The sequence below is a fragment of the Haliotis rubra genome, unplaced genomic scaffold, assembly GCF_003918875.1.
Source record: "Haliotis rubra isolate DU_JTF1 unplaced genomic scaffold, ASM391887v1 Scf176, whole genome shotgun sequence".
Classification (NCBI taxonomy): domain Eukaryota; kingdom Metazoa; phylum Mollusca; class Gastropoda; order Lepetellida; family Haliotidae; genus Haliotis; species Haliotis rubra.
This window is the reverse complement of record NW_025765736.1, coordinates 513792-534000: the sequence shown is the minus strand read 5'-3', so window position 1 is coordinate 534000 and position 20209 is coordinate 513792. Positions and strand designations below refer to the sequence as shown.

The 20209-nt window shown below is 42.4% G+C and overlaps 1 protein-coding gene across 1 annotated transcript in view; it reads right to left on the bottom strand.

Moving 5' to 3' along the window:
- Positions 1 to 783: 783 nt before the first annotated feature.
- The window catches only part of LOC124273058 (serine/arginine repetitive matrix protein 1-like), a 44469-nt gene continuing 25043 nt past the window's right edge, over positions 784 to 20209 (bottom strand). The window contains exons 8-17 of the mRNA XM_046708269.1: positions 16608 to 16652; positions 12721 to 12845; positions 11984 to 12154; positions 10938 to 11038; positions 5469 to 5582; positions 4330 to 4576; positions 3501 to 3603; positions 2216 to 2319; positions 1419 to 1527; positions 784 to 878 (exon numbers count right to left, since the gene is read on the bottom strand). Of these exons, the coding sequence (XP_046564225.1) occupies positions 1435 to 1527; positions 2216 to 2319; positions 3501 to 3603; positions 4330 to 4576; positions 5469 to 5582; positions 10938 to 11038; positions 11984 to 12154; positions 12721 to 12845; positions 16608 to 16652 (1103 nt within the window). The 3' untranslated portion in view covers positions 784 to 878; positions 1419 to 1434. The remainder of the gene's footprint in view (positions 879 to 1418; positions 1528 to 2215; positions 2320 to 3500; positions 3604 to 4329; positions 4577 to 5468; positions 5583 to 10937; positions 11039 to 11983; positions 12155 to 12720; positions 12846 to 16607; positions 16653 to 20209) is intronic.

Sequence of the window (20209 nt, the reverse complement as noted above, 5' to 3'; positions counted from 1 at the left end):
ATTCTGAATTTGATTGAGTGCATGAATGAAACATAAAACAGCACAGGACATGCATGCAGATTTTGAAAGTGTTGCATAAGTTTTCACCTTTAAGACACATGCATCATAGAAATACACAACCTACCGGGTCTGGATGGAGCTTGTTATATAGATGACTCTGCTGTCTACGGAATCCTGATGACCTTTGGTTGTCTGCCTGGCTGGAGAAGAACACCTCATTACTGAGGATATCCAGGAGGAGCTTCTCACCTGGGGACATGGGCAAACACAGAGTCATGGCACGTGGGGATACTGATGCAGGAGACACAGAATTATTGCAGGAAGGGATGCATGGAAGTTGCAGAAGGGATGCAGAATTATTGCAGAAAGGGATGCATGGAAGTTGCAGAAGGGATGCAGAATTATTGCTACAGGAGATGCAGATTTATTGCATAAAGGGATGCTGGGTTATTGCTGCAGGAGGGGATGCAGAAATATTGCAGAAGGGATGCAGAATTATTGCTCCAGGAGATGCAGATTTATTGCAGGAAGGGATGCTGGGTTATTGCTGGAGGGGATGCATAATTATTGCAGGAAGGAGATGCAGAATTATTGCAGAAGGGAAAGCAGAATTATTACAAAAATTGCAGGAGAAGCAGAATTACTGCAGGATTCGATGCAGAATTATTGCAGGATTCAATGCAGTGTTATTGTAGGAAGAGATGCAGAATTACTGTTATTGCTGGGCCATATTGGGAGTAGTCTGCCCTATTTTGCCATGTGATACAGAGATAGTACCTACCTTCTAGCTGCTGCAGGCGGTTGTGGACATCATGGATCTTTTCTTTGGTTCTCTCCCTCTCCAGGTTCAGCTGGCGGACCTCCGGATCAGAACTCAACTGAACACGTAACACAATACAGTAAGAGTATGTATAACATCATGCAGTAACATGTTTAACATCCTACAGTAGCTACAGGTTATGTATGCTGACGTGTTCCCATTCCTTGTCCATGATGACATTCTCACTCTGATATGGTGTATATTATATTCCTCACACATGAGATAGGCGATGGGGTAGCCTAGTGGTTAAAATGTTTGCTCGTCACACTGAAGACCCAGGTTCGATTCCCCACATGGGTACAATGTATGAAGCCCATTTCTGTTGTCCCCTGACATAATATTGCTGGAATATTACTAAAAGCGGCATAAAACTATCCCCAGTGACTCTATTTGAGTGCATTATGACTTGTGTGTATAACACTGACTCTTTTTTGCCTGTTGTGTACAATACTGACTCTTTTTGCCTGTTGTGTATAATACTGGGATAGAAGGACAAGATGACCTTAACATCCAATAAAAACTGACAATAGCATAACAAGTTCTAGAGTCAGCAATACAGTATGCTTGTCAGTAGACACAAGTAACCTGCAGCACTCACCATGGTGAGCTGGTCATCAGTCAGTCTCTCCACAATCACTACGTCTGGGATAGGTTCCCCTCGGCGCCGGGGCGTTGCCAGCTCCATCTCCTTGTCCTTTTTTAGATTTCTGGAGGCAACATGTGCAATTCAGTTAACAGTTAGGCCTAACAAATGGTTTACAGGTCTGATTGTGGTCGAACTTCAGCTACAATAAAATCATTTTGAAGTGATCTTTTTGCAGTATTCTTGGGGTGAAAAAAAAAAATGAAATATAATACAAAACTTCTTTTAATATCATAAGAAGGCAAACAATTACTTCCTCTCCAAAGTACAAATTACATTTCACTTGTGAAATTTCTGTTAGGTGTAAATGTACTTGCAAAGTAAGTTGGAATGTCTCACTAACAGCAGCTTTTGAAATTTGTCTTACTTTAGTCAAGCTAAGAATATTACAGGAAACTGTGTTTCACTTTTCCTGGGAGTGTGTTGCATGTCGCTTGAATGTGTGTCACTTGACTGAGACAGAACTGTTTCTAGTGCAGCAAACTTGTTGGAGGATTGTGAACTGCTTTACATTTATAACCCTCAACTTCAACATATCTACATGCTCCACAGGTCAAGGGATTGATGAAAGTGACAGAGAACAGCTTCCTACACCACGGTACCCAAGGAAGATGCCAAATCCACCATAACCCTTCCCACCCATCCTCACTGGATTTTAACTTGTTTTCAGCACAGTGTAGTAGACTAACAGAACGATTCAAAGGCTGATACAATGTCAGGGATATCATTATTTCTGTAGCTTATCTGCCTACCTTCCCTTTCTTTCCCTTTTTCTTGTCTGGGGGCACATAATCATGAGCACATACGTCTGGGAGCAGGGTCCTTGTGCTCTCCGCCAGCATCGACACTCGCTGCACTGTACAAGCACAGAAAATGGCTTGATTAATGACTTTACATAATTGATTATGATTTCCATAAATTTCAAACAAACTTTCTAGCATTGTACTTTTATGCCAGTTTTAGAAACAACAAAATGTTCCATGTTAATTTTGGAAACTAGTATGACACATAATTAAGTATTGTAATTAATTAATCTGGAAGAGGTCCCTGCTTATCAAGAAACAATGGTGTAACAATAGCATTCTTGTAAGTTTTTAAACACTCTGAAAGCTTATTGCAATCAGTATTACAAAAACTCCTTTACATGATGAAGACATTGCAGGAAGACTGACCAAGTAATTGTTTAATGCCTGCAACATATAAACTAGCAGTTGACAGCATGACCAATGCTCGTCATGAAACAAGAAACAATGGTGTAACAATAGCATTCTTGTAAGTTTTTAAACACTCTGAAAGCTTATTGCAATCAGTATTACAAAAACTCCTTTACATGATGAAGACATTGCAGGAAGACTGACCAAGTAATTGTTTAATGCCTGCAACATATAAACTAGCAGTTGACAGCATGACCAATGCTATTGGGAACGTCATGATGACACAGTACAATGGGATCACAAGAGTATACCGCACTCAGCAATATTCCAGTGGTCTGTAAATAATCGAGTCTGGATCAGACAATCCAGTGATCAACGGCATGAGCATCGATCTATGCAATTGGGAACCGAGACAGCGAGCCTGACCACCCGATCCTGTTAGTCGCCTCTTACGACAATCATGGGTTACTGAAGATCAATTCTATCCTGCCATATTGCGGAGTGCTGCATAAAACTAAACTCACTCACTCATGCACTAAGTTATATCACCTTTTGCTCCACACGTCACTGTTCCATTGTTATTTAACCTTATTTAACCTATATTTAGTTTGTGATACACACAGAGAAAAGGTGACTGGGGTAAATAGACTTTGTAACAATCTGTTTGTTCATTCTTTCTATGTTTTTTCTAACCATGGTCTACTGAATGTTGTCTTGGATTAAAGTGTAAGTAACTGTGACTCTGGTACCTATGGAGACATAGGTAAGATGTGACAGTGCCAATTCTAACCCAGATCTTGATGGGTAGGATAACAAGATGTCACATTCACTGTGCATGCAACAAGGCATGATATTCCATGCTATAGCTGTGGTATATACTGACTGTCTAGCTGGGTGAGCTGAGCCTCCAGGCCTGCTGCCTTCTGCTGCAGGCTGTCCAGGGTGTACACAATCTTCTCACGGTACTCCTCAGGAATGTTCTGTCCCTGCACAATGTACAAGACAAGTCTGAACCAGACAAACCAGTGATTGATATAAGAAGCATCAAAGCCAAGTCCATAAAGGCACAAAATTAGCCACGTCACAGAGCCTAACCAAATGATCCATTTAGTCAGCTCTTAACACATCACTTATTCTCAAATGAAACACTTGTGGTGACTCTAGTGAGCGAGTATGGTTTTACGCCGCTTTTAGCAATATCACAGCAATATCACGGCGGGGGACACCAGAAATGGGCTTCACACATTGTACCCATGTGGGAATCAAACCTGGGTCTTTGGCGTGACAAGCGAACAATTTAACCACTAGGCTACCCCACCGTCCCTATGGTGACTCTACAGCACACTGAGCACTTACTACAAACATCCAATGATTGTGTGTGTGTGTGTGTGTGCCTAGTGGTTAAAGCGTTGCCTAGTCACGCCGAAGACCCAGGTTCGAATCCCAAAATGGGTACATTGTGTGAACCTATTTCTGGTGTTCCCCACCGTAATGCAGCTGGAACATTGCTAAAACCAAACTCAGTCAGTCAGTCCAATGATCGATGAAGACTGAACTACAATAAGATCCTAATCTAGATGCCCTTAACAACAGGGCAGGTACAGACACACCAAAATCAATCAGAGTGAATCAGAGATCAGCTGATCATGGCAGTTAAGGGCCACAACTCCAGCTACAAGTTTTGGTTTCCCCTGAAGTATCAAGAAGCTCACGATATTGCTTGTGATGCTCTGTCCGTGGTTAATAAGCAGCATGTCCCGTGCCAGCTTCAGTTCGTGCTCAGACAAACCCTCCTCCTCTGACTTCTTTGAAGATTTCTTGCCTTTGCCCTTGACCTTGACCACCTCTGTGACCTGTCTTTCCACAGGTTCAGCAGCCGCTCGCGGGCGTTCATACCTTGGCGTCTGGTCGGTTACCATGTTCTCAAAGATGACCTCATAGAAGGGCAGACGGTTGGGACTAGTGGAAGACATAGACTAATGTGTAAAATGAAAATGGATGAAGAAAATGCTGTGATATGAATGGACGAAAATAATATTATGACCCTTTATTCATTGCAATCAAAATTTAGGTTTAAAAGATGCAAGATATTTTATGAAACATCAAATCCTGAACTGTTCAAATAAATCAGGCAATAAACCAGAGGGAAATACTCTTCAGGAAGAATTTCTCACAGAGATGCTGCTACACATATCCTGCCAAGCACCAGTCTGTGTGAGAAGGGCAGTGTGTGACACATTAGAATTTCCTCAGAGCAGTCATGAATGTATATGTACTTTCCAAGGAATGAAACACACCATTCAGACTTATACAGATTGAGTGTTTATAGATTCTAGGAGACATACTTCACTATGATACTGACTGCCTCCGTGGTGTAGTGGTTAGAGCGTCCGCCCGGAGAGCGGAAGATCGTGGGTTCGATCCCCGACCGCGTCATACCAAAAGACGTTAAAATATGGTACTTGTTGGTCTCTGCCTGGCGCTTGGCATTAATGCATACAACAAGGACTGGTCGGCTCGGAGTCAGTATAATGTGTCTGAGTGGGGTATTCATGCTTCACTGCGGCATGGTATCTCAGTGGGCTAGCACTATAAAACCAGCTTAAGTCTGGGCTAGTACAAGCAGCCGCATACACAAACACATGCATGCATGTCGTCATATGAGAGAAATATTCTCAAGCACGACGTAAAAGCCAGTTTCACCTCACCTCACCTCAATATGATACTGCTTCAGGCTATACAATTATTTTTCTCCATTGACCAAGGCTCTTGATCATGTAACCAGTCGTGAACAGAAGGAGCCTGAAAATGGGAAACTGTATGCTTCATGAAGTGCAAGTTGTGGACATACTTGATAATGCAGTATTTGGCAAGGAAGTCAAGTGGATCACTGACTTCTTGTAGTGCACCTGCTGACATGGGGGCTTCAGCTGGCCGAGACTTTTTCCGATAGTGCATCTTGGGACTGAAAGTAAGAGTGATTCACATGACATTTTGATAACAGCTGTGGCAGGATGCATGTACAATATCATTCGCTAATACAAACAGGTGAAGTTCAGCAGTGTACAGTACAACTCATGTAAAGAAATCCTCTAAACTGTGACACAACACACATTTCCCTGTGCAAAATATTAACATGACAAATCTGTAACTGTAATTCTCCCTGAAGATCAAGTTGAAACATATAGGAGGGAACTTTGTGCTGTGTCATTGTTTTATTGCTTGTCAAAATATATTTTACTGTGTTACACAAAAAGATTGCTTGCCCAGAGACTCTACCTTCTAAAGAAATAGGTTTTTAGATTAAAAACATTGTTTTAACAAGCTTCCATTCAGCCGTACTAATGCTTATACCTACCTGTTAAGCTACCTACCGTGAAGTCGAGTGGAAACGAGGTGTAAACACAAAACAACCCCACCTGTGCAATTACCTCCCCTTCCCTGTCACCAGTCTTTCCCGAGCCTAAGGCCAGAAAGCTGTAGAAGAGCGACAAAAAGGCCTAAGTCCAGAGGGGTGGATGGGTGGGACTAAAATGTTTTAGCTAACATTCAGCCATACTAATGCTTATCCGTCGGCAGGTGGTGGTGGACAAGGCCCAAACAGTATAATTGTGTTTACCCAAAATCGTAAAGAAAGAACAATAACTATATGATTGCAATAATCTACAAAAACATAAGGCCGACCGGCTCTTTATGTAAGCAAGTAGAAAATTAATGAATGATTGAGGATGCAAATATCAACGCCAGAACTCACTAAGAACGACGAAGATATAGCATGTGCAGTATACCAGGTCAGAATCAATGACCAAGTGAACTAAACCACAACAAGCGGTGAAGGAAAACATATTTATTACCCACGAGGTCAACGTATTGGTAGTTGCATACTAATCTCGTACGTCGCACGAGTGTCGTATCGCGTTGACCTGTGTCGTAACGACTTGACCTGAGATTCTAACGACTTGATTGGATAACCGATGACCTCTCAATTAGGTCACATTCTGACGTAACTATTTTTTCATTCATAACAAACACGTGAATTCATTCATTCGACAACTTAAATGCATTGTGGGAATGTAAACATTGCGAACGTTGCCGTGTCGCTGTTTAAATGTGAGTCGAACTGAGACATTATATCCGTCGAAAAACATAAACGCAATGTTTCCACCAGTGATGTTAGCCAAATGAAGCAACTGGAAACCAAGAAACGAGGTGCTGCGGAGTAGTTTACTGTAGGAGGCTGTACGAGGCGATGACAACTGACATGCATAGTGACGTCGGTTACCAAGGCAGTAACGTCATTACAGTGTGACGTCATGCAAATATTGCACTACAGTACAAAACTCTTCCGCAACCTCTTTATGAAACCGGTTTCGGTTTGAAACCAAAAAATAACAAAAATACGCTATTTTGTCAATTTAATGCATGTAAGACATGGGTAATAAATAAAATACCACATGAGGTCTCATTACATACGAATTATACGAAACTCGTGACCTTCCTTTGTTATCTGTCCTCGCTTTCGCTCGGTCAGATACCATAGGAAGGACACTCGTTTCGTATAATTCGTATGTAATGAGACCTCGTGTAGTATTCTCTATGTACGTAATACTGCCTTGCAATGAAGAACAAGAGTGAATCATGTTCACCAACGTTTTATTGAGGTAATTACATGAAGTCGAGATACACAAAGTCAAGAGTCACCGACAGCAGGCGGTGGGAAGTTGTTGCACGACAACTAGTGGCCCAAATTGCTGGATGCCTGCAACATCTGTCGTCGAGATATCCTGCAAATAGTGAGAAGCGAAAACCGAGGTTGATTTCCTCAAAAAAATAGCCTGCAGGGAACAGTCACCAAGGAGAGCTAATGTTGACACAAGCGCCCTAACTTCGCGAGGGTGGGGAGAGGACGGCGGATCCATATTCTGCGCAGCATATCAAAGAGAATCACAGCCCATAACCAGTAAGGAAGAGAATTTCTGGTGGACTAAGAAGTCGGCCACCCGTAGAGGCGTAGCAGAAGACAGAACAAACCCCTGCTTATCATCATACAGTCTACGAGTCGTGACACGATGAGCTGATGAGATAAGCGCCACAGCCTTAGCCAAGTAACCCTTCTTGATCAACGGAGCTTTGAGCAATCCCACCTGTGAAGTTGGAAGTTGTGTAACCCCACCTGTAGGTCATTGCTGTGGGGATGCAAAAGAAGATCTTCCGGGAATGGGAGAGCGAGTAGAGGTTGGTTTACAATGCGTACCAATTCCGGGAACCACGTCCTGGCCAGCCAATAAGGAGAGACCAAAAGCAGACGAAGTCGATTGGTCTGTCAAAATCTTCTCCAAAGGTAACAGAATGGTTGGAGGAAACGCCTAAGCGTTGAGATCTTCCCACGATATCGCTAGGGCGTTGTGGTCCCAAGCCAGCCGATCCGGGACAGGAGACACGAAGCAGTGAAGAGGATTGATGAGTCGCAAACAGATCCACCTGTGGAGTCCAGAAATACTTTGTCAGAAGGTGAAAGGTGATAGCATTGAGCATCCATTCCATGGGAGATGGACGACATGGTCAAGAGAGAGCATAGGCAATCACATTTTTGGCCCTGGAAATATGATGGGCCCGGACCTCTATGTGTAAAGCGCCAACAAAGTCGAAGAACTCAAACGTGAGGTCGAGGAGAGCAGATGACTGGGTCGATCCCAGTCGGTTGATGTAGTGGATGACAACCAGATTGAGTGCCGTCTTGAATTGAATGCCCAACAAGATTTCAGAACGAGGAAGATAGTGGAGTAAAAGCCTGGGGGACATCACTGAGGGTCCCAGGCGTAGCACTGCCATCATTTCCTCCCCCGCGTGCTCTTGCCTCCACGTTTAGGCTAGGAAAAGTACACCCTAATTCTGTCCCCAACAGATCGTCGCGACTTGTTGATCGGTTGGCTCAAAAAACCCTCTGAACATGACGATGTCGGTATCGTTGTTCGGGAACATTGTGCACCGGTTGGCGATGTACAGGTCTCTGGGTAGACGATATAATCAATTGTTTCTCGTTCTCCAGTTCTCGTACTTGTCCAAAACTGAAGGAATGGCTCCATTGAATAATTGAGATGAAGTTCATTTTTCCCGCAAAAGCAGCCTAGTGTGCTGTTGCGGGAGCTTAGACATTGTGAGAAAGCCTTGTCGTCAAAGTTGAGTGACCTGCCCTGAGATATAACGAATGTGTGCTAGCGCATCCGAAGTCCAGTTATGTACGCATGATAGTGTAGCCATCGCCATCCAATCATCATCCGAGAGCTCATCTTTATCCTTGAAGAATTTATTGTGACAATCCATCACAGTGGAAACCATGGCTAATGGTAACAGTTGATGCCGCGCCTCAGCGTCTACAGACTCCAAATGTTTGTCTTCAGTCAGGTATGAAGTAGTGGTAGGAAACAGTAATGCCCAGTCAAGATCTTTAGAGACAGGAGCAGTATAGTCCATCCCATAGGGAAACTTATGGCGCATCCCAGGTTTAGCAAATGGATGAGATGACAACGCTGAGGCAAAAGATGCCTTCATGTCCGTAGGTAGTTTCCTAAAAGATGAAGGCGGTGGAAAATGGAGAGAGTCTAGGGTGTCCCCAAACTGAAAACCCCCAGCTGTTTGGTTTGATGCATCGTAAGCATCCATGAAGTTTGACATCCATGCCAACACTTCATTGTCCTGTGGAGCTTGAGGTGGGCTATCATCCCCTTCATCCAGAACCAGAGTAGGAGTTGAGGCAACATTCAATGGCGGTAGCAGTAGGCACTGTAGAGAACGACGAAGTCGGCTGAACGACAGGGTCGACAGACGGAAAAAGCACAGCACGCAATTGTGTCAAGAAGTCAGCCGTTAAGGTAAGAGAGGGAGGAACTGACGCCGAACTAATCAGCGAGACATCATTGTACACTCTGGACAAAGTAGTAGTCACCGGGGGCAGTGGGGTAGCCTAATGGTTAAAGCGTTGGCTCGTCACGCCGAAGACCCGGGTTCAAATCCCCACATGGGTACAATGTGTGAAGCCCATTTCTGGTGTCCCCCGCCGTGATGTTGTTGGAATATTGCTAAAAGCGGCGTAAAACCAAACTCAGTCAGTCAGTCAGTCAGTAGTCACCGTAGTAGGTCGATTTCGGGGAGAACACACGTAAATATAAGGAAAAGGAAAAGGCTCAAATGAAGTATCCCGCTGATGTGACGAATGACTGCTCGCACGATATCGATCCAGACAAGAAGGTGTGTCGATGAAACCTCAATGCAAGGATTCGCATCAACAGTAGATTGTAATTCCACCGTGTTATTATTTTCATTCAACATGGGCGCTGTACGTTCCATCTGTCTGACATCGTAACGATTATCACTTTCAATTGAGTCCCTATAGCCTGAGTCGGCAGCTGACGACCCAACTTCTTGACCCCAATTCCGGCTGGTTGACAGACGATGTGCCCAGATTGACACAAGATGACAAAGTGTCTGCTGGAGATGGCTCATTCGAACTTTTGTCTCTGGATGATAAATCTTCGACGACGACAGCGTCCTTCGTCTGATCTCGAGATGAAGCACGCTTCTTCTTATAATGCCGATCAGCCTCCCGCTTAGCAATAGCTCTCAAATATACATATCCTCGGACAATTTATCACACAGGATGCATTTCAGTTCAACGGAACATGGAGCATAGCCGTCCTTCGCAAGGCAAGACGGACAACTACTGTGGGGGTCAGTTTCCGTTGACATTTTGAACAAGTGGATGCCATGCTTCATTCAAACAACACGTGTTCACAAGATATTGTGCAAACAGTGTTCAAGTTCATGGAAAAAATTTACTAAAGCAACAAGTACGTTTACACCAAGAAAATAGGGTAAGTAAAAACGTTACTACTCAAACTCTATCAACACTTCCAACAAAGGAAAAATATAGAGCTCTATTCAACATGTCCTTCGGGTACGAAGCGCAGGAAAGATTGGTGACAGGGAAGGGGAGATCATTGCACAGGTTGGGTTGTTTTGTGTTTACACCTCGTTTCCACTCGACTTACGGTAGGTAGCTTAACAGGTAGGTATGAGCATTAGTACGGCTGAATGTAAGCTAAAACATAAAGATATTATTTCGATCTGATAAACTAAAAGTTGATTTGATAGCAATGTAATCTAGGTGTCTGCATAGTCAGGCTTAAGTTTTCATCGGCAGAAAAAACCTCTGACAAATCATGTGTTGCTGTTTATAGGGACGAGATACAAGCAGGACAAAAATACAGGGTTGATGAATGGAAGAATTGAATATGGTTGTTGAATGTAGTGTAGCACTTACAGTCTTCTCACTTTCGGGGGTGATTTCCTTTTCTTCGGGGGAGCCTTCATTTCAGGGGGTCCCTCCACAAAGAACTTCTGAGCCTTGGATCTCTTTCCTTCCTACAAAAGTAAACGTTGAGAGAACAAGTGAGATTTGGCAACTCACCCTGAAAGATTCTTATGATTAAGTCAAATTTCACTTTGGTGAGACAGGAATGGACACATCAAGTAATACAGTTCCAAAATTTGCTGATCATGACATCAAGGGCTGACTGACTGAGTATGGTTTTATGCCGCTTTTAGCAATATTCCAGCAATACCACGGCGGGGGACACCATGAATGGGCTTCACACATTGTACTCATGTGGGGAATCGAACCCGGGTCTTTGGCGTGACGAGCGAACACTTTAACCACTAGGGTACCCTACTGCCCCTGGCATCTAGGGGATTTAAAAAGAATAAGTACATGTTACGTAACATCCCAGTCACAAACCTCAAAGAACGGTGCCACTTTTTTAAGTTTCAAAATAACATAAGACAAAAGTTGATGTTTGGCAAAAATGCTTCCATAGATGAAATGCTTTTGTGAAATGGTTTTCAGTCTCTTGTTTGAGGAAAATAACACACACCATATCAGAGTGAGAATGTCATAATGGGAAAGGGATGGGAACAATCTGAATGAAGAGTGGAAGTGGAACATAAACCGATGGACGTAATGATGTAGAGTGGTGAATTGCACCAGGATGATCACCAAGTTTGAGGCCAAGTCTCACCTGTCCTGGGAGGTGGGTTAGCCTAGCGGTTAAGGCATTCGCTTGTCATGCAGAAGACCCGGGTTCGGTTCCCCACATGGGTACACTGTGTGATGCCCATTTCTGGTGTCATTTGTCGTGATATTGCTGGAACATTGCTAAAAGCTAAACTCACTCACTCATTTACTAACCTGTCCTAATTATCTACAAAATGACTGACTGACGTGACGAGCCAACGCTTTAACCATTAGGCTACCCCACCGCCCCATCTCCAAAATGAGATAATGCAGTGTTGCTATGACAGGAATATCACCTTCTGCTCCTGTCTAAACTGGGGTAGATCTGGCATGCCGACGTTAGGGATGTGCTGCTCCTGAGGGGGCGGAGTCAATGTCTTCTCTCTGCTGGGGGGTAGAGGGCTCCAGTCATCCACAGATTTGGTCTCCTCTGGCTCAGGGGTCACCTCAGGGGTCACCTCAGGGGTCTGAAAGTTCATCTATCCTAATTAGTGGTCCAAAAACATACACAGAGTCTGCTGCATGGGCTGCAGTTCAATTATCACATCTGAGAATATATGAAATCCAGACTACTTTAAACCATGAGGATGACATTTATATGCAGATCTGGTAAGAATTGATCTTCAGTAACCCATGCTTGTCATAAGAGGTGACAAACAGGATTGGGTGGTCATCCTCGCTGACTTGGTTGACACATGTCATCATATATATCCCCATGGCGTAGATTGATGCTCATGCTGTAATCACTGGATTGTCTGATCCAGACTCGATTATTTAGAGACCGCTACCATATTGCTAATTTTAGTTTGTGATACACACAGAGAAAAGGTGACTGGGGTCAATGGACTTTGTAACAATCTGTTTGTTCATTCTTTCTATGTTTTTTCTAACCATGGTTTACTGAGTGTTGTCTTAGATTAAAGTGTAAGAAACTGTGACTCTGGTAGTTATGGAGACATAGGTAAAATGTGAAAGTGCCTTGCCCTTCTTACAGCCATCACAAAATGGTTTTGATATTTACAGCAATTCTCACCTTACGTCTTGTGAATTGTATTGGTGAACGTTCTTTCTTGACGATAGCCGATCTCTGTTTCTTGGGGCTTGTGGGACTGAGGGACTGACGTGGACTTTCTGTTGTGCTGGCTTCCTTACCAGAGTCTGATAAGTAAAGTATATTATCATCAGTTTGGGGGATTATCTCAGGTGTCAGCAGTCAGAGCACATAGCTCTGGCCATCAAGATACGGTCAAGGGACATAACCCTGGCCATCAAGATTTGGTTAGGGCACGCGACCCTAGCCATCAAGATATGGTATGGGGACATAACCCCGGACATCAAGAAAGGGTTAGGGGACATAATCCTGGCCATCAAGAAAGGGTTAGGGCACATGACCCTGGCCATCAAGATAGGGTTAGGGGACAAAACCCTGGCCATCAAGATACAGTTAGGGGACAAAACCCTGGACATCAAGATACAGTCAGAGGACATAACACTGGCCATCAAGATATGGTTAGGGCACATGACCCTGGCCATCAAAATAGGGTTAGGGGACATAATCCTGGCCATCAAGATAGGGTTAGGGGACATAATCCTGGCCATCATGATATGGTTAGGGGACATAATCCTGGCCATCAAGATAGGGTTAGGGCACATGACCCTGGCCATCAAGATAGGGTTAGGGCACATGACCCTGGCCATCAAGATATGGTTAGGGCACATGACCCTGGCCATCAAGATGCGGTTAGGGGACATGATCCTGGCCACCAAGATATGGTTAGGGCACATGACCCTGGCCATCAAGATATGGTTAGGGCACATAACCCTGGCCATCAAGATAGGGTTAGGGGACAAAACCCTGGACATCAAGATATGGTTAGGGGACATAACCCTAGACATCAAGATAGGGTTAGGGACATAACCCTGGACATCAAGATATGGTTAGGGACATAACCCTGGCCATCAAGATAGGGTTAGGGCATCAACATAAACCCTGGCCATCAAGATATGGTTAGGGGACATAACCCTGGACATCAAGATATGGTTAGGGGACATAACCCTAGACATCAAGATAGGGTTAGGGGACATAACCCCGACCATGGAGATACGGTCTAGGGACATAACCGTGGACATCAAGATAGGGTTAGGGGACAAAACCCTGGCCATCAAGATATGGTTAGGGACATAACAAGATACCATGGAGATATGGTTAGGGACATAACCCTGGACATCAAGATAGGGTTAGGGGACATAACCCTGGCCATGATGACATGGTTAGGGGACATAACCCCGACCATGGAGATACGGTCAAGGGACATAACCGTGGACATCAAGATAGGGTTAGAGGACATGGTTAGGGGACATAACCCCGACCATGGAGATACGGTCAGGGGACATAACCCTAGCAGTCAGCAAGCAGAAATCATAATTCTTGACCTAAGCATGTGTTCATGCAGTCAGCATTCAGAGGTCATAATCCTCAATCTCAGTGTGTTATCATGCAGTGTGCATTCAGAGGTCATAATCCTCAATCTCAGCATGTGATCATGCAGTCAGCATTCTGAGGTCATAATCCCTCATCATCTCAGCAGTCATGACATAACCCTGTTCATGCAGTCTGCATTTAGAGGTCATAATCCTCAATCTCAGCATGTGTTCATGCAGTCAGCATTCTGAGGTCATAATCCTCCTCAGTGCATGTGCCATCAAGATAGGTAAGAGGTCATAATCCTCAATCTCAGCATGTGTTCATGCAGTCTGCATTCAGAGGTCATAATCCTCAAACTCAGTGTGTGTTCATGCAGTCTGCATTCTGAGGTCATAATCCTCAATCTCAGCATGTGATCATGCCGTCAGCATTTAGAGGTCATAATCCTCAATCTCAGCATGTGGTCAGGGATCATAATCCAGCATTCAGAGGTCATAAATCCTCAAACTCAGTGCATGTGTTCATGCAGTCAGCATTCAGAGGTCATAATCCTCAATCTCAGCATGTGTTCATGCAGTCAGCATTCAGAGGTCATAATCCTCAATCTCAGCATGTGTTCATGCAGTCAGCATTCATTCAGAGGTCATAATCCTCAATCTCAGCATGTGATCATGCAGTCAGCATTCAGAGGTCATAATCCTCAATCTCAGCATGTGTTCATGCAGTCAGCATTCTGAGGTCATAATCCTCAATCTCAGCATGTGCTCATGCAGTCAGCATTCAGAGGTCATAATCCTCAATCTCAGTGTGTGCTCATGCAGTCAGCATTCAGAGGTCATAATCCTCAATCTCAGCATGTGTTCATGCAGTCAGCATTCTGAGGTCATAATCCTCAATCTCAGCATGTGATCATGCAGTCAGCATTCAGAGGTCATAATCCTCAATCTCAGTGTGTGTTCATGCAGTCAGCATTCTGAGGTCATAATCCTCAATCTCAGCATGTGCTCATGCAGTCAGCATTCAGAGGTCATAATCCTCAATCTCAGCATGTGCTCATGCAGCCAGCATTCTGAGGTCATAATCCTCAATCTCAGCATGTGCTCATGCAGTCAGCATTCTGAGGTCATAATCCTCAATCTCAGTGTGTGTTCATGCAGTCAGCATTCAGAGGTCATAATCCTCAATCTCAGCATGTGTTCATGCAGTCAGCATTCAGAGGTCATAATCCTCAATCTCAGCATGTGCTCATGCAGTCAGCATTCAGAGGTCATAATCCTCAATCTCAGCATGTGTTCATGCAGTCAGCATTCAGAGGTCATAATCCTCAATCTCAGCATGTGTTCATGCAGTCTGCATTCTGAGGTCATAATCCTCAATCTCAGTGTGTGTTCATGCAGTCAGCATTCTGAGGTCATAATCCTCAAACTCAGTGTGTGCTCATGCAGTCAGCATTCTGAGGTCATAATCCTCAATCTCAGCATGTGTTCATGCAGTCAGCATTCAGAGGTCATAATCCTCAATCTCAGCATGTGATCATGCAGTCAGCATTCAGAGGTCATAATCCTCAATCTCAGTGTGTGATCATGCAGTCTGCATTCAGAGGTCATAATCCTCAATCTCAGTGTGTGTTCATGCAGTCAGCATTCTGAGGTCATAATCCTCAATCTCAGTGTGTGTTCATGCAGTCAGCATTCAGAGGTCATAATCCTGAATCTCAGCATGTGCTCATGCCGTCCTCAACACTGCTAAGGATACACTTATACCACATGATCTCAACATTGAACACCCATTCAATGGGGTGTAATTATCAAAACTGTCTGTATTTAATTTTCTACAGGAGAATTATTCATATTGAACTTGCTATACAAATTATTTTCACTTACAATCAGCGATATTTGCTCTGGATGGAACAAAAGGCATACACAGGATATATTCAAGGCAGAGAGAGGTTATTGGCAGAATTTCTGCCCACTCCACAATTAAGTAGGTCTAAAAGGCATGTCTCATGTCCTAGGGTAATAAGAAAAGCTAGATAGTATATCTGAGAGAGAGAGAGTCAGGTCATGTTGTTTCATGATACAATACATGACTCATCTAACATGAATTATATCTCCTATTTCTAAACACCAGGAAGCCGTGGTGTGATGACTAGTCCTTACACACCTACATTGCTAGAGGTTACTATGGTTTCCTCTGTGCCATCAGTATGAACCTGATTTTCACAGAATATTACTGAGGAGAGAAGAGTACATGTAGACGTAACAAAGCCACAATATGGATTAGAAACGGTAGATGGGGATTCATCACTCATGTTATTCAATTACTCACAAGAGGCTTTGTCATTAAAAAGATCATTCTTAGAAAATATATTTATTACGTTAGATTCATGCATATTGTCTTCTTCATATTTAAAACAATCATTATTAAACAATATCAAATAATCTAAACAAATACACCTAGAAAATGAATAAAGATTAGCCAGGCTAAAGACTCACCATACTGTTGATCTTCTCCTAGACCTGGTAACTCCAAATCAGTTTCTGTAACATAGGAATGTTATATCTTGCTGGGTTAAGTAAATTTTAACAGCACATAATTTGGTACACAGAGAAAAACTGCAGGTAAGTTACATATGGAAAACATATTTGCCTTCACTCACCTCTGCCATCCAAAGAGTTTTCAACATCAGAGCTACTCAGTGAGACTATCTTGAGAGCTCGTTCTCGAGCCTGGTCCATTATGGCGAAATCCTTTGATTTTATCTCCTATTTCAAATGATAAGACGTTACCAACTTGAGAATCCTTTTCAAGGACAGTAATAGAACAGGTACCTCAACATGGTACTTAACGGAACAGACTAACTGTTAAAACACCCATCAACATATTAAACACTCAATTGATGATAGTTAGTAATATAACAGCACCCCGCACCCCCAGTACATTGCAGAGGCATTCGATTTGGCACTTGGAGCTCCACTATCCATGAGCTGAATAACCTCCAATCCCTTGTGGTCCTGCCACATCATAACCTAAAACATTTCAACAACTGATAAACATACTCTTCATATTCACAAAAACAAATACATTTTTCAGTTATTTTTCTCTCCAAATGTTGCTAGATCACTTCAGATTTTAGATGATCTCTAACTCTTTTATAGGTTCAAGATGATGATCTGGCACAGTGGAGAATGACTTGGACTTCTGTAATAGAGTATCTTTTCCTGTTGCGAAATTATTCCTTTATATTTTTTTCCTCTATAGGAATTATTCCTGGGAACAGGTGTTACCAGGTAAATTTGTCCATTACACACTGACACAGGCAGTATTTGTTCCCAATGGAACTTATTCCATATCAAACTGACCATTCTGACGTAACTGTTTCCCAGAACCTTGGATCAGTTTACATGGACAAAATATCAGGTCATTCCTTTGACAGAAAATGTGAAAATGTGAAAATTGGTCTTGTTAGTTTGTGATGACACTACTCCAGAAAATAATCAAATTCCAGGATACAATGAATCCAATTGGGTTTGACCATCAGTGGCAGAAGCCATAACACAATGTGACCCATCAACAGTTCATTTTTGACTTGTTGCTTATGTCAAAATATGAGAGTAGATTATCACCTGCCTCAGAACCAGTAGACAATTTGGTTAGTGCACACACAACTGTTGTCTGTAACAGTTCCCATCCTTCAAGTCCATGTACAACACAACTTCTCTGATCCAAGAAGAATACAAAACAGAAATATTAATGAATCTGAAATTCCTCTAAGTCAGAAATCTAAATTGAATACATAAACCAAGAAGTTCCATTAACTCTTGAAGGATTGGCAAATACAGATGAAAATTAAGCAATAAAACCTCTCTGCTGTATCGTGCTTCATGCCCTAATCTCATCAACCCATGACTGTGGCAACCGAACTTGTTTACAATGAAGCCAGATTTCTTTGTTAGTGTTGAGATTAGTTTCCTAAGACGCATGTTTATTTCCAATCTATCACAGCAATAAAGTATGTTATATGATGCCTTGAATGGCGGCAAATCATTAGCTGATTCCTTGCAAGACCGACTCTGCCCCTGGGATGACTGCCATAGATCAGTGTCAGCCCTGCTATGCAGTCAGTAAGCTGTAAGTACAATGCTGGCAAATCTGCCTGTAGGGCTGGGTAAACTTATTACGTTCATGTTTTAAATGGTTCAGTCCTTGTGGTAACAATGTAGTGTGTTTCTTGGAAAGGTTTTTGCATACTGAAAGTTGTAATCTATGTGTGCACTACAAAACATTTAAAAAATAGAACTAAAATATGAAAATAACAATTGAAAAAAAATTAAATTAGTTCATCTGTGTCATTGATCTCAGTGAAGGAAACCTTTCAATGATGTTGTTCTGTAGATTTCCTTTTATCTAATGAAATGTCAATTAATTTTGTACAGTGTATAGATTTTACCACAGGTCCTGTGGAGGAACCACATGACGGAATTCAAACTGCAACTGACTGATCACTTTTGCAAAAGAATTACTTCTGAAAAGGCTAGTTTATCAGCAACACAAAAATGAATATATACATTTATACCGAAGTGGAACTCTTACAGGCAATCAACATCAAACGACTCAACCCAGCAATCAACAGAGATCAAGGTTATTACATCCCCACGGCTTACGATCAACTAATCAAGCCTAATCAAGAATAACCCACCCTTTATCTACTGGCTTCAATCATTCCTATCACAACAAGTCTCATGTCAACACACCGTACATCAACCTCTTCTATTGTATAAACCAATACCCGCCATGTATATATTTTTCCTTGTGCAAATGTTGTGTATCATTTGCTTGATAACGGTGTTAGGATCTACACCAAAACGTCGCAACTACTACTGCAACAAAGAAGTTGTCTATCCATAAAAAGTGTTCCACTTCATCATACCAGCTTCTAAATGCCACTTAAGAAAGATACATTTATACCACATAGCAGTATTCTGCATACATCCGACCTCATCTTTTGCCTCATAATGATCTTGTGTGATGAAGAATATCAATGAGTACATGCGTCCAGTGTGTGTGAGCGTGCGCATGTGTGTGGTTTCAAAAATTACACTGCATTGCAGGGGATAATATCTTTGAATGCACAATGCTTTTAAAAAGTGGTCAAATGTGAAAAACATGTTGTATTTGGGATTACACTTTAATAGTAAATAACAAATTCATTTACTATTTCGAATTTCATGCACACAAAGTCAGTTATCTAACCCATTCAGCCACCGAGGAGAGGCTACATCACTGACTTTGTAACCCGTGAAGATCTGGGTTAGAATTGATCTTCAGTAACCCATGCTTGTAGCAAGAAGTGACTAACAGGATTGGGTGGTCGGGCTTACTGACTTGGTTGACACAAGTCATTGTATCCCAATTGCACAGATCGATGTTCATGCTGTTGATCACACAAGTCATCATATCCCAATTGCGCAGATTGATGCTCATGCTGTTGATCACTGGATTGTCTGGTCCAAACTTGACTATTTCATTGTATCACCATCAACAACCCCATTATTTAAAGGCTCCCCTCATTTTGACTGACAGATGGCATTTAGGATGTTAACCTGCAGGTTGTTTGCTGTATAACACCACACTCACATCTCCATGTTCATTTTCAAAGGGAGCAGGTGGAGAATTAAAAATATATGTACAATACAAAAGAATATAAAGTACATTTATCTGTAATTGAAACTGAAAAGATGTCGGTTGAAAATACATGTACGTGTGAACAACTTTCACAGTTTGTTTAAAGTGCCCAGTTTTCAAATCTAGTTTTTAAAATTAACAGTGTTTAAAAGTGAATATATGCACCTGCACTCATGGCAGGTGTTCTGTTATATTTTCATCCTGAAATGGTTGCTGTTGGCTTGAGTGAATATAGACTACTGAATATAGACTACTGACATACACAGAGCTTTGCAAATTAGGCATGTTTGATATAAATTTGATGAATAACCTTCAGATGATTATACTGAGAGGTGTTCTGTCTGCAAATTACAATGTTAAGTATCTGTTTTCTTTCTATAATATGCATCCCACATTCCTTTAACGCATCTTC